The sequence below is a fragment of the Staurois parvus genome, unplaced genomic scaffold (genome assembly GCF_062004578.1).
Source record: "Staurois parvus isolate SC_StPar_1 unplaced genomic scaffold, SC_StPar_1.0 ptg000052l, whole genome shotgun sequence".
Classification (NCBI taxonomy): domain Eukaryota; kingdom Metazoa; phylum Chordata; class Amphibia; order Anura; family Ranidae; genus Staurois; species Staurois parvus.
Window position 1 is genome coordinate 7,342,115 of NW_028317848.1, and position 15,374 is coordinate 7,357,488.

Consider the following 15,374-nt stretch of genomic DNA (forward strand, 5'->3'; position numbering starts at 1 on the left):
CCAGGGCTCACCAAAGAAAGGCTCAGGGCAGCATCAGCAGCTAGCCAGCATATTCCCCATACTGACTCTCCAGTTCAGGTAGTCTAATGTGACACTGCAGTGAGCCAAAGGGGTAGTACAGGTCTGTAATTTTATAATAAAAATTGAATAAAACTTAATAGGACCAAATAACACAATGTCTACAATGTCCGACCTCCAAGTGCACTCAGTAGAAACAGAAGCTTCAGTGTCCTGTCCAGGGGTTTGCCCAAGGGAAGAGAAACTTTCTTTGATATAATGTCCTTCCCCCTAAGGAGAAGACTAATACCTCAGAGGCCTGCTGTGTCCCCCAGTGAACAATCAGAAAAAGCCATTTTGTTGAAGCAACTTACCTCTGCATATAAATTGCTGCCATTTCTTAAAAAGCCTGTGAGTGCTGCAACCTGACATGCAAAGTATGGAAGAGCCCAGTTTTCTCTCAGAGGAATAGAGTCTTCCATTCGGGTAGTATCTGTCCTGAAATAAAGTGCATTTATTGATCTAAAGCATCCCTAGCTAAATTAGAAATTCCACTTTGCAAATATAATAGACTATTGATAAGCCATCTCCTAGACATTATACTTAAAAAAGTGTATGAAAACCCTAGCAATGAACCTCTCTTTTTCGCTCCATTTCAGTTTGTAGTTCCAGGGATCGACATATTATCCACTTGAAGACAAAGCCTTTTCTGACATTTTTGTTTACATGAAAGAAAAAAAAAAAATCTGTATTTGTTTCTAGAAAATCACTTAGAACTCCCAAACATATTTTATTTATAAAATGTATTTAATTTATTTATTTTTAAAGTAGAGGCCCTAGAGAATAAAGTGGTGGATGTTGCAATTTTTTATGTTACACGGTATTTGCGCAGCAGTTTTTTAAGCAAAATGTTTTGGGAATCAAAACACTTTTTATTTTAATGCACAAAAACACAATATAATACCCAATTGTTTGGAAACATTTAAAAGATGATGTTGCACTGAGTCACATGCCACGCTTTAAAATTGCACACGCCCATGCAATGGTGACAAAACAACGTAAAATTTTATTATCCATAGGCGATGCTTTAAAAGCCTTTAAAAGCTACCACTTTAGATTTACACAGGAGTTCTGGTGCTAGAATTACTGCCCTCGATCTGACATCTGCGGTGATATCTCACATGAGTGGGATATTTGCTGTTTGCCCGTACGACGCATGCGTTTTCCTTTGCACACAAGCAAGGGGGGGAGAGGGTTGCTTTAAGTTTTTTTTTTTACACTGTTGGTTTTAATTTTTTAAAATCACTTTTATTGTTATCACAAGAAATATTAAAATCACCTGTGATAGCAATAGTCAGTGGCAGGTACTATTTATGGATAGATCTGGGGTCTATCGGGTGATGTCCCCACCCCTTACATATTTAACAACTGACAAACCACCAGAGCAGGCAGACGGCCATTTTTTTTTTTTTTTTTTTTTTTTTAATTCTTTCTTTTTTAGGTGGGCATCTTGATTGACGTTGGATCTACTGTGGGGGACATTCTTTTAGTTTTTCCTTTTAATAAAGAACTTGTCAAAGACCGTCCAGATTCCGATAAGCCCCCTGCCCGCAGACCCCCACAACCACCAGCCAGGGTTATGGGGAAGAGGCCCTTTTCGCCCCCTGCCCCATAGCACTCGCTCATCCCCTCCCCTTTCCTGACCTTTCCGGACCCCCATGCCAATTTTTTTTAAAATTTTGGCGTGGGAGTTCCCCTTAAAACCCATACCAGACTGAAGGGCTTGGTATGGATGGGAGAGTGGACCCCACGCCGTTTATTTATTTTTTTTAATTGTTGGCAATTCTGTTACATTCAGCTGTCAGTGGGGAACCCCGCTGACAGCTGAAACATTACCACATGGTTGTCACTACTAAAATACCGCATGACTTGATAAAATAACTCCTGCGGTATTTTAGCAGCATTTACTTTTTTCTGACCTCAGGAACGGATTAATTGGTTTGCATTCTTATGGGAAACGGCGTTTCGGTTTACAAATTTTTTGCTATACAAAATGTCCCGTAGAACGAATTAAATTTGTAAACCGAGGTATGCCTCTATTATGTATACCATGAATTATTTAGCATTACCTTTTATTTCATGTGCATTATATGTGCAGACCAAGTTAGTTGTTCTGCAAAAGTGACAGTCATAGAGGTTGGGACAAACTATAACATTGCTGTTGCTTTAAAAAGAAAATGTACATATTGTGAATGAAAGGTAAGCAGCCTCGACATAGTCTGTCCCAATCACGGATGCTTTTTATGGACAGCTTTGTCGCCATAAAAATGTAAAGAAATACTGTATATAAAGGCATGTGAAATAAAACAATGTATATACTGATATATCCTTATATGTATTAACCAAGCACAGATATCAGACATTTTTCACAATAGGGGTGTATTTGTAACTAAAAGGGGTTTTTTTAAGATTTGGATAGAATGGGAAACAGTACCTTTATCCGTTTATTTTTTTGCTGTACATGTGTAATTGGAAAGGTTTTCCATCACTTACTGTCCTGAAGACAAATCAAGAAATGAAAGAGATCCCCTTTTTACACAGCTGTCACTCGAACAAATGTCACCATTGAAATATTTTCCCTTAACTTTTGGTCAAGAGAAAACTAAAATTAGGTTTTATCATTACTTTCTGCCCCATAATAATGGTCACCAAAACAAAATAAGAGAGTCTGGGGTTACAGACAACAATAAAAAAAATCTGGAGAGGGTTCCAATCCTTTCCTTACTCTATGAAAAAAAATGTGGCTATATATACACTTTAACGCTAATATAAACCACTGTAGGAGGTATGAGCCTCCATATACTGGTTGGCGGATTAAAACGGACAATGTTATTAGAGTGATACACAATTAATGTCTGGGAAATTACCACTTTTCTGGAGTTTTACAGCTAGAATTGAATTATTAATAGTTTTATTGTGACATGGCCAATATTTTTTATATCTTAAACAGAGTAAAATGTCAGCTCCAAGGTTCCAGGGTCTGTGCAGAAAGTGCACTCAGAAATGAAAGCCAGTTTGTACCTGTTAATAATAAACCAGGCAGTTGTCAAAATCCCAGCCAGCCAGGTGCCACTCATCATCCAGCTGGTGACAAACAAGGCACCAATATATATTCCTTGTAGGCCAAATATGATTCCGATGTAGAAATATACGGGGTCCACTGCACCCTGTAAAGAGAGCAGAGACAGTGGTGAGAATAAGTCTTCATGCACACTGGACATTTTTACAGCTGCTGTTTTTGGCATCTGGCGTTTTTTTCTACAGCCAGTAAACTCCCCAGCATGTTATCCTATGTGTTCATGCACACATAGGCTTTAATCAGCGTTTTTCGGCAGGAGCATTTTCTGGCTGGAAATAAAACCCAGGACTAGTGGGTTTCAAGAGGAGTTTTTTTAGCTGTAAAAATTCTCTTAACGCTGATAAAAGCTGAGAAACAAACATAAAAGCTGAAAGATGCTAATAAACACGGCTATCCAGCGTTTATGAGCCTGAAGATTTTCAGAGAGTATAACTTTGCTAAAAACACAAACGCTGAAAAACACTAAGGGCTCGTTCACACTTGGCTGTTTTACCAACGCTTGCCAAACGCCCCTATAGCGTTTGGCAAGCGTTGGTCCGGCGTTTGCGGAGCGTTTTTAACGCTCCGCAAACGCCACATGCGCGGTTTAGTGGCGGTTGCTAGGCGTTTGCCGAGCGTTAATAACGCCCCACAAACGCCTATAATACAGTTTGAGTGGTGTTCCCGCTCCGCAAACGCCCCGCAACCGCGTCGCAACCGCACCGCAAACGCCGGCCGGGCGTTTGCGGAGCGGCACCATAGATGAGAATAGGGGGCTTCAAAGCCTCCTGACTCGACCAGAGGCGTCCATTTTGCCGCGACGCGACGCAAACGCTCCCGTTAGAACAGCACCATGTGCTGTAATGTGCAGAATTGGCAGAGGCGTTTGGGAAGCAGTAAAAACGCTTCCCAAACACCTCTCTGCCGCCTGCACACAAGGCTAGTGTGAACGTAGCCTTAAAAACAAAACAAAAAAACGCTTAAAAAAAACAAAAAAAAAATGCAAAAAAACCCACAATGTTATTGCAGCATTCTACAGCTAACTCTACTGGCGGTTTTATAATGTCCAGTGTGCATGAGGCCAAACTGCACTTTGTACAGGAGACGAAACAATCTTAGTTCTTTCACTTTGATCTATTCCAGGAAACCTCTGCTGAAGAGGAGAGCTAGCCAAACCAAACTCTGATTCCTTTCCTACAGCATTTGGTCTAAGTGTTTGGTCACATGAAAGGCCTCCAAGGGATCCCACAGACACCATTTTTGCAGTTTATTTCAGGGCTACTGTTACGATTTAAGGGAGTGGAGTTATTTTACCTTTAGCTCTCCTTTAATGACATTTACACTGAAGAGTCCATGAAAGTTGTAGACTTTACCTTACTCCCAGACATGTGATACAGGGCACTGGCTATGAGCTCTGGGTACAGGGTCATCTGCTGGACAGCATTAATAGTCTTCATGGGCACCGTCTTATTGTTATAAGCCAATTCAAAGATACCTGAAATAAAAAGCATATCAGTTACATTTCAGACACAAACAAGAATGGTCCAAGGCAAAGTATCATGTGACTGATACTTATTTAAGAGTTTTAGATTACTATACCTCTTTCAAATGATGGGGCTCGCAGCATGTCTTTAAAAAATGAATAGTACACAGCTCCATCTCCCTGAAAAGTGATTTCTCGCTCAAGATCCTAGAGAACAGATGAGTGCAACACAGTGTTAACCATATGCCTATGTTAAAAGGCACAACTAGAGATCGAGATCTAGTTTGCTATGTAATAGAGGTAACACTTTCTTATCTTTTTTCTTGTTCCCTATTGAAATTAGAATGTTCAATCTTGTGCTGCAAAAATTACAATTGGAGGCAGATTAGCCATTATGAGCAAGAAGTTTTTCTTGTTTTTCGTACATTAGCATCACTGTTTAATGTAGAAAGCACTACACCACAATGAAAGTGCAAATCCTTAAAGGGGAGTTCCAAGTATGTATATTTCATAGTTACATTGGTCCAGCTTGGACCAATGTTACTATGTATCTACAATATCAGGCTGATGCCACTGGAAGTTGGAAATCACTGAAATAGGCACTGCCACTATAGTGATCTCCATTTGCTTTCAGGTGCTGCGCCATGCGGCTGCCATGCTGCTTTCTGATCACAGGGGGGTGGCCACTCGGCACGGGTGTAATTCAGAAAATGCTCTGCATTTCCTGAATGAATGCAAAGAGTTCACTGATTGAATGAGGTAGATAGGTGGGGTGGCAACATCACTTCAGTGATTTTCAGCTTCCAGGGGCATTGGGCAGGTACGATCAGGGGCGGACTGACCATTTGGAAACTTGGGCACTGCCCGAGGTCAGTAGGGGTCCCCATGAGATGCCCCCGGTACCTTTTCTAGGCTTTTTTGAGTTTGGGCAAGGACACGGGCCCCATGATCCCCTATTGCCTGGGGGCCCCATAAGTTGTCAGTCCGCCCCTGGGTATGATGTATACATACAAAACATGGAACTCCTCTTTAGGAGTAAAACTAAATATTATGTTAGTTCTTTTTTGCAGATTCTATTCTAGAAACAGTTCAGACAAGAGGTGTGCCCCACCATTACCATCATTACTGGTGAACTTCTTTAATGGAAGTTGTCACACAGTTATGCAGGAAATAGGCTAAACCAATGTACCGCTTTTAATTGTGACTGATGCACCACACAAACTATAATTCAAATTATTTAACCAAGATTGTGGTGACCAAGGGACCCTCAAATTCTCTGAACAGATCTCAACAAGAGAGGAGACACCCACTAGTAGGTGGTTAGGTTTGTACAACATCTTCTCTAGGAACCCTATTTTTATAGCTACCTTGATGGTGAGAGAAAACATAATGAGGGAAAAGGGAAAATACAAATCATGTCCTGATTTGTATTTATTGTTGAAACCAACAGAGGAGATACCTTTTCTGTGTTTGTTCTGGATTTAAATAGGGGAAACCATTTATAAGTCAGAAAGCCAACATTACAGGGCCTGGCATCCAGATTTACCAAGCCCTGCCATGTAGGAGCGTCTGCAGACATGTATGAAGGTGTGCACATCAACCTATATAAGTAATGAGAATGGCGGAGTGGTGGACTGTTATTTCCCCTGTGCTGTGGCCAGTCAGCTGTGAACCTACACAAGGGGCTTTGTACCATGTGATCGATTTGATGACCAATTACAGCAATCACAAATGTAAACACATTACTGTTTACATTGTTGATCCCACCCATTCCTCTCATAATGGAAGGAGAGTAAATAGTAGTAATCCATGAATGGAAAATGAATGAATAGTGCTGGTGCTATATAAAATTAATTATATTGGTAATAAAAACACTGCTGTGTAACTGGTCAAAAGAAGTTCTCAACATTTTGCTGTAAAGCATGCAAAGAAGCAGACCGGGGCGAGCTGGTTGTGTACTACATAACCTAACAAACAATAATAACAGGTAAGAGAGCAACAATAGCTGTGTAAAAGCTGTGCATGCCTACCAATTCCTTATTTGTGAGGACAACGCAGCCTGCTGCCACCTTCTGAAAGAGAGATCTCCTAGATTGTAAGCTCGAAAGAGCAGGGCCCTTGACCCCCTCGTGTTTTGTTACTGTATTGTCTCATGTTCTGTCCCCCACTATAATGTACAGCGCTGAGCAAACCTTTTAGCGCTATATAAATACTGTATAATAATAATAATAATAATAATATTACTAAAACATGGCTTTGGCTTTCAGGAGGGTGGGAGCAAAGACTGATGGCTCCTATATAATCCATGAGTCAGCAGAGAAAAGCAGAGAATGTATAATATTTTATAACATTCTGTGAAAGGAGCTCCCTGTTGCAATGCAATTGGAACACCTACTTGGAATGTTAAAAGTTCATATCAATTGTTGCCATCTAGAGGAGGACAAAGGAGCTATTGACCCATGCTGCATTTTTCTTAAAAACCAAGTGCCTGAGGGGAATGGGTGAGCAGTTGCCACAATCTTTATTTCTGTGCTATAGGTTACATATTCTGCCACACTCTATGCATTGTGCTGTATATGTTGCTTACTCCAGACTATAACAAACCATATTCTGCACCATATTTTACATACTCTAGGGGGTCTACAAACTTTCTAAAGAAAGGGCCAGTTTATTACCCTTCAGACTTTAGAAGGGACGGACCGTGGCCAGTGGGAGTAGAAACTGTCCTGGCCTTTGTAACAATGCTCCATCATTGGGGTCAGTGGGAAGAATAGTGGCCCATTATTGGTGTCAGTGGGAGGAATAGTGCCCCTTCATTGGTGTCAGTAGGACGAATAGTGCCCCTACATTGGTGTCAGTGGGAGGAATAGTGCCCCAAGGGACAGATAAAGGCAAGCAAAGGGCCGCATCTGGACCCCAGGCCAAAGCTTGGAGATCACTGCTAGAGCACCACACTGCCACTACTTCATGTTATATACTCACCACTGCTCCACTTTGTTGGTTGTATAGACTTTACCTTGTTAAAAAGGATAAGTTTGCCTTTGGGGAATAAATAATAAAATGTACATATTTTTGCAGAAGAAAAAAAAATGTGCGTTTATTATTTTTACCGCCAGGAAACTGCAAAGCATTGCATCCTTGATCAGTGGATTGCAGGTGCAATATCAGCCTCTTGCAGACAAGCTCTCCAACTTTCATCCCGTATTTCTGTATGGGCTTTCAGTTTGAAAGCTGCAGGGCTTGTGAATGAACTACAAAGGCATTCATCAGCAACTAAATAAGGGTGAAATGCGTAACATGCCCCAAAAAGGTGAACTTAGCCTTTAATCATCACGTTTTGTAATAAAACCACTAGCAAAGCTTTTGACTTTTAGAGTGGTTGTAAACCTCACATATAAAATATGAACAATGCATATCCCTCTATTGTGTGTACTTGTTTCAATTCAGAGCCCTAAGTGTCATTTCTGTCTGCTGCTTCTTTCCTCTACTACCAGCATGAATCACTTCAGACAAGGTTTCCTGACACCAGGAGAAAAAAGGTGACAGGGAGGGACCTCAAGCACATAGCCTGTAATTGACAGCCTCAGCTCTCTTCCTGTGTGCTGTGTGAAGGGGGGGGGGTCCCTTCCCTTTAATCAGCTCTCACAGCTCTCCTCACTGAGCTCTACCGTGTGTAGTTTCAGCTCTCTACCTCTACTCTACCTGAAACGCTCTAGTTTTCCGAAAGGCCATCTGTATAAATTCTGGATTTTAAATGACTGCAGAGAAGAGTAGACTGCAGATAAACAGGCACAATTTATGTAAGAGGATTTGTTTAATCTCTGTGTATCATTTAAAGCCAGTCACTTCACTGGGTGGGTATGGGTGTATATATATATATATATATATATATATATATATATATATATATATATATATATATATATATTTGCTAGGATCTGACTGATGGCCATGGACAATAAAATCACTTAACTTTGCACTATTTTTACATCAAAGTAACTTGAATGGAAGAATTAATAAAAAGTCCCAAGGCCCTGGCCAAAAGCATGTGATTGCATGGCTGTATATTACACTTCTCTTTTATCTTTTAAATAGTTAGTAGATAAAAGAGAGAATCTAATTACCTGCTACTAAAAACATACTTTCAATTATGAAACGCACTCTTACATCAGTAGCATTTCCTGCCAAATGATTCAGCTAGAATCTTCAGTTATTAGGGGAAGGCGTGTTTAAATAAAGATAAAAGATACTTTCTTTTCTTCTATTTAAAAACAGCTTTGCTCTGGCCTTTGCTGACCACTGGTAATACAGGTAAAACATGGTGGAATAAAGGCTTGACCTAGTGTGCCACAAGCCCTGTACACTGCTGGTGTCCTGAAGTCAGAAAGTCGCCAGCTTTAAGTGGCTCCATAGACATCGCTTATCTGGCCTGCAGACCTCTGCAGTGTAAAGCACATTTCTTGTAAACACAAATAAAATCCAATGCTGTTGGAGCTTTTCTGCAAGCTGTACACTTGTACATTTTCCCATCCATGCTAAACAGCATAGTTGAAGGCACCTACACTGCTGGCTATTGTAATGAGGCAGCTGCAGCACCCACGGTTGTCCCAGTACCTGAACAATGGCTGTATCCATTTGGATGCAGTGGCTGTTTGGCTGACAATTTTCCACAACTGAAGTTTAACCTCTTCCATACCGGGCACTTTTACCCCCTTCCTGCCCAGGCCAATTTTCAGGTTTCAGCGCTCTCACACTTTGAATGACAATTGCACGGTCATACAACATTGTATCCAAACTAAAATTTTATCATTTTCTTCACACAACTAGAGCTTTCTTTTGGTGGTATTTAATCACCACGGGGGTTTTTATTCTTTGCTAAATTAACAAAAAAACCCGAAAATTTTGAAAAAAAAAAAAAAGTTTTCTTTGTTTCTGTTATAAAAGTTTGCAAATAAATAATTGTTCTTCATAAATTTAGGCCAAGATGTGTTCTGCTACATGTCTTTGGTGAAAATAACCCAAATTAGGATGTATTTTTTAGTTTGTAGGAAAGTTATAGAGTTCACAAACTATGGTATAGATCTGAATATTGATCAATCCTGAAGAACTGACAGCCAATCTAATTTCTTGAGGTCCAAGAATGTCAGAACAGTACAGATATCCTCCAAATTACCCCTTTTTGCAGAGTAGACAGTCCGACGTATTTCATAAGAGGAATGGCGAGTTTTTTGAAGTTGTATTTTTTTTGTGATAATTTTTCGGAAAATGAAAAAAATGTAAAAAATTATTTTCACAGTTTTTTTTTTTTTACATACTGTCACCAATGCATTACAATGTCATCATATAACTGGCATTGCGGTGATCAGGGACACTGACTGGTGACAGTATGTAAAAAAACATTTTTTTTTTTATTACAATTTTTTCTTTTATGATTTTTTTTTCATATTTCACTATGACCAAAGTAGTACAATGTTACCACAGTAACATTGTACTGATTAGCCACGGCTAATCACATGACACAGCTGGGCTGTGATTGGCCCAGCTTGTGCATGTGATCATTCACAGCTAGACACACTAGTATACAATGGATGGCATGAATGAAGCCATCCATTGTATACAACGGTCATGTGACCTGCTGTGATTGGTCACAGCAGGTCAGATGGTACCGGCAACGGGGTCAGTACTCAGATCTGTCATCGGCCGTGTCCAAGGTACACGGCCGGTGACAGATCGTGCTGCTGCGCGGCCGCCATTTGGCCATAGGCCGGGTGGGAAGAGGTTAACGAGCAAGGTGGTGCCGACAGGGCCACCTACGGCTCAAATTGTGGCTGATTCAGCAGGAATCAGCTGGAGTTCAAGCCATGTATAGCTAGCCAAAGGGTCCTTTCACACGGGTGTTCCGTTTTTTTCATCAGTTCAGTCACATTTAAAAAGTACAAAAAAAAAAAAACCCAACAAGAATCAGTTTTTCATCAGTTTACATAAGTTTTACATCAGTTTTTTACATCAACTACCAATGCAAAAATGGACCGTTTGTCCATTTACTTCCGTTTTCCATCTGTTCTATTTTTTATTTTAACAGAACAAAATTAGGGCTTTGAACCGTTCCAAAAAACCTTTGTTGGCGGATGGGGATGTAAATGGACAATCATCTGTTTACATCAGTTTCTCCATACAGATGCATTAATGTCTGTTTTTCTTTCATCAAGGGATGGATGAAAAACAGAAAGATGGAATGCCTGTGTGAAAGGGCAAGAAACATACTTTCCACATTAATAATAATGATACCAAAATTAGTGTGTGCTGTAAATTGCCTCCATCATTGCCCCTGCTGCTTCTTGCTGGAGGCTGCCATTTTGCTGAAGCCCAAGCCCCTGAGCAGTGATAAATCCTTAGACTGTCAGCAGATCGGCCTCTACAAATTCAGCACAGTGCCTAAAAATAGAGAGCAAATAAGCACGTGCAGAGCAGGATGAGACAGATGACGTTATTTACTAAAGCTGGAGAGTGCAGAATCTGGTGCAACTCTGCATAGTAACAAATCAGCTTCCAGGTTTTATAGCCAAAGCTTAATTGAACAAACTGACGTTAGAAGCTGACCATGCACAGCTGCACCAGATACTGAGTACTCCAGTCTTGAAATCTCCCACACTGTATTACTGGATTTTAAACAGTTTGGACTTTACTAATTATGAAAGAGCTGCTGTGAAAAGTTGCTGCTGCCCAATGAGTGTCTGTAACATTAAAAGATTCTAAATTGATACACGAGATAAACAATTGTGACAGTCTTAAAGGGGGAGCAGTGCCATAAATCATAAACCCTTGTATTATTATTTAATACCTTTATGCCATTCTATTGCATGTTTACTAAATCTATGCCAACCAAATTAGAATACTTTGAGGCATCGGTTATTTTATTATTTTTATTCAATTTTTAATATAAAATTTATATAATTTCTCATGCAATATTTTTAACTGTTTAAATAGTTATTTTAGTTTATTTGTAACATGTAACTTTGTATAATATACATTATTATTATACAGTAATTATAAAGCGCCAACGGATCGCTCAGCGCTGTACATTACAAAAGGGAGACAGAACATTCGACAGTACAACAATACAATGCGATACACGAGGGGTTCGAGGGCCCTGCTCCTTGGAGCTTACAATTTAGGAGGGAGGGGATAGTGGTACAGGAGGAGATAGCTGTGGGGGATGGAGTGGTAGGAAGAGTGGAGGAGGTCGGCAAGTTAGCAGGGGGTGGGGTAGGCTGCCTTGAAGAGGTTGGTTTTCAGGGTGCGCCTAAAGGAGAGGAGAGTAGGTGATAGTCTGATAGATTGGGGTAGGGAGTTCCAGAGGATGGGTGACACCCTGAAGAAATCCTGGAGGCGGGCATGGGAGGAGGAGAACAAGGAACTAGAGAGAAGGAGGTCTTGTGAGGAGCGGAGTGTGCGTGCTGGGTGGTACTTGGATATTAGGTCAGTGATGTAGTTCGGGGCAGTATGGTGGACAGCTTTGTACGTCAGTGTTAGGATTTTGAATTTGATCCCTTGCACAATCGGAAGCCAGTGGAGGGATTGGCAGAGGGGGGTGGCGGAAACGGAGCGGTTGGTAAGGTGAATGAGTCTGGCTGCCGTATTCAGGATCGACTGAAGCGGGGATAGCTGTGGCGAGGCAGGCCAGTGAGGAGGGAGTTGCAGTAATCGAGTCGTGATATGATGAGGGAGTGGATGAGCTGTAGAAAATGTGCACAGTGTGAAGGTAGGGTTGCTGTACCGCGACAGTATGTACAGCAAGTCACTAATACAAGTCATTTCACTATCGGCCATGAATCCGGAGCCTTCCAATGTGATTGACTACTTGGTTTGTTTAGCCAACCAATCAGTGCAAGCTAGTATGTATATAACTAGCCCGGATATGTTGGTCGTCACTTCCTGATGACAACGTCTGGCGAAACGTACGTCGAAGCGTGATTCCATCACTTCCGTGTTCCGGTCATGTCATGTCCAGCCCGGTGAGAGCGAGGCTTGGAACACGTCAGCCATCTTTTTGGATTATTAGGCTGTACATGTTGGTGCCGGCCAACAAGGCACCTTTACATATGAGTGCACTTTTTTTTTTTTTTTTAAAACCCACTATTACCAATAAATGCTACACTTAGAATTGCTTAATGTCTGGTTTATTTGAGTGGCTTGGCAACATTTTCCTAAAAAGCAAGGAGAGCCGGATATAGAGTGTCCATCTACTGTTTGGCTTATTGGAAACAATACCATTATCTCCTTGGATGATATGCCCTGCGGTGTGCTGATGATTAAGAGGAACATCATAGGATAACCAGAGGCTGATCTTCCTATACATTTTACCAAAAAGCGCATTTGACCGTCTTAACTGGGGTCAGATAGGTCTGGTGAGTGAGCAATTCACATATTATTATCGGCACGTGGTGAAGACACAAGGGTTTATGATTTAAGGCACTGCATCCCATTAAGACTGTCACAATTGTTCGTTATCTCGTGTATCACTTTTAGAATCTTTTAATGTTACAGACACTTATTGGGCAGCAGCAACTTTTCACGATTGTTGCTGGCTTCATTATATGTCATTTGTTATATGTTTTTTTAAGCACAGCGCCTACCTATTTATTATGATTATTTGTATAAGTGTTGGTCTATAATTTAGCCCAACATGCAGAGAAGACTTTATTCCACAAAAAAAAAAAAAGTCAATTTCCAGGGACAAACCTTTAAGTTACGAGTCTAATAATAGAAATCAGAGTTAATTATTGTATGCATTATGCATGCCAGGAAAACCTTTGCTGATATGTCTACATTAAAACCGACCATGAAACAAGAGAAAGGTTACTGCTAGAGATTCGTAATGTGCTGAATTTCAGGATAAGTAAAACCTGGTTAAATACAAGGAGGCATGCATATTTTTACTTGGTGTGCTTTGTAAGAAAGACCATTCACTGCTGCTCTCTCTCCTTTTGCAGGGTGACTGGTCTTGTCTCCGCCCCCTCCTTGTAGTTTCCTGCAGACAGCCTGCAGCAGATTGGCCTGCTGGGTTCTTCCCACAGCTCTGCTCTCTGCACAGGCTATATACAGCACAGTGATGATGTCACTGTGATAATAAATGGACTTACAAAGTCATATGCTGAACACAACTTAGGTTTATATCCTTTGTGGCTATTAAGGAATATACTGAAAGCGTAAGTTTATCTTTGCAGAAGAAATGTAAAGGTGATCTAAAACCCTACACACCTTCCCTTGGACCTCACCGTACTTACTTCCATGGGTGATGAACTGTCAGTGCTCACACAGAAGGTGTAGCAGTCTGGGAATTTGAAATCCCCACTCTTTTTCCCCTTCTTTCTGAAGGGCTTCCGGGACTGGTCAGAGCGACTTTGATTGATCAGTGCAGGCACAGAGAATTGCTCTGATCCATCCTGGAAGCCCTACAGAAAGAAGAGTGGGGAATTTCAAATCCCCAGACTGCTACACCGGCTACATGGGCACTGACAGCCCATCACTAAGGCTACTATTGCCTACTCTGCTCACTTTTAGGCGATCTCTGAAAACCTATCTCTTCAGGGAAGCCTATCCTGCCCTCAGCTAATAATGGAATCTTCTACTCCTCCTACCAGTCCATTCCCCACAGTTATTACCTTTTGTACCACTAGCCCCTCCCTCTTAGATTGTAAGTTCCAACTAGAAAGGCCCTCCTATCCCTCTTGTATTGAACTGTATTGTCTCCCGTTATATTGTAAAGCGCTGAGCAAACTGTTGGCGCTATATAATTCCTGTATAATAAGAATAATACTTTTTTTTGCCGTGTTTGCGATGCATTTTACATAGGACTTGTGACTCAAAAACGGCATCAAAAACTCAAAGCAGGTTTGTTTTTGATGCCTTTTCCCCCACATTTTCAATGCATTTCAATGGGGAGGTACAATTTTGGTGCATTTTGGTTTTTTTTCCAGCTGTACAAAAGTGAAGCAAGAAGGATTTTACTAAATGCAGCAGACCCACAACAGATCAGTGTGAAGAGTTCCATAGGATTACATGGTCACACATTTTTCGAATCAGTGTGAAAGCAACCCCACTGAGTTAGTACAGCAGGGACATGGGGAATGGGGAGGGTGTAGGGTGTTAGTTCACCTTTTAATTTTTTTGTGAAAGGTGAACTATCCCTTTCAATTAAATTTTTGTGCTTGTAGCTCAGCTTTAGAATGTCACAAGAGATGTGGGATCTCACCACATCCTCCGCTGTCTCTCCTGTGACTTCCTGGCATCTTACATGCTGCCTCATAGTGCTGATCACAGTGCCAGATAAACCTTGCAGAACATCAGTAACTGACAATAATCTGTAGAATTCTTACCCTCCGACTAGAAAACCAGAACTTGCGCTCATGATAGGTGGACAGGTAAATCGCATACATCATGCCACTTGTGACCATTAACAGGCATCCAACAAACAGCTTTGCAAACCACTGCACATCTGAAAAGATTAAAAAAAAAAAATGTTTAAACTTCATTTAATCTTTTGGAAATACATCTTTGACAGCAACTTAATGAAAAAGCAGTTCTCCATAGGACGTTTAGTGAGCCACAGTTATTACAGAACCTTGACAGCCTTGCTAGTACAGTACTGTGCAGCAACCTTGGAGGGTTTGCCGCGTCATCTGCCCTCTATTTGCCTCTCTCTAGTAACATATATGGAAAAAATATATATAGAACAGTGCAGCGCTTTGAATGTGAATACATAAATAAATATAT

The 15,374-nt window shown here is 40.9% G+C and overlaps 1 protein-coding gene across 1 annotated transcript in view; it reads right to left on the reverse strand.

Moving 5' to 3' along the window:
- Window positions 1-15,374, reverse strand: part of DPY19L4 (dpy-19 like 4) — an 80,850-nt gene that overhangs the window by 42,701 nt on the left and 22,775 nt on the right. The window contains exons 4-8 of the mRNA XM_089666769.1: window positions 14,978-15,096; window positions 4,715-4,805; window positions 4,489-4,610; window positions 3,079-3,224; window positions 372-495 (exon numbers count right to left, since the gene is read on the reverse strand). Coding sequence (XP_089522895.1) covers window positions 372-495; window positions 3,079-3,224; window positions 4,489-4,610; window positions 4,715-4,805; window positions 14,978-15,096 — 602 coding nt within the window. The remainder of the gene's footprint in view (window positions 1-371; window positions 496-3,078; window positions 3,225-4,488; window positions 4,611-4,714; window positions 4,806-14,977; window positions 15,097-15,374) is intronic.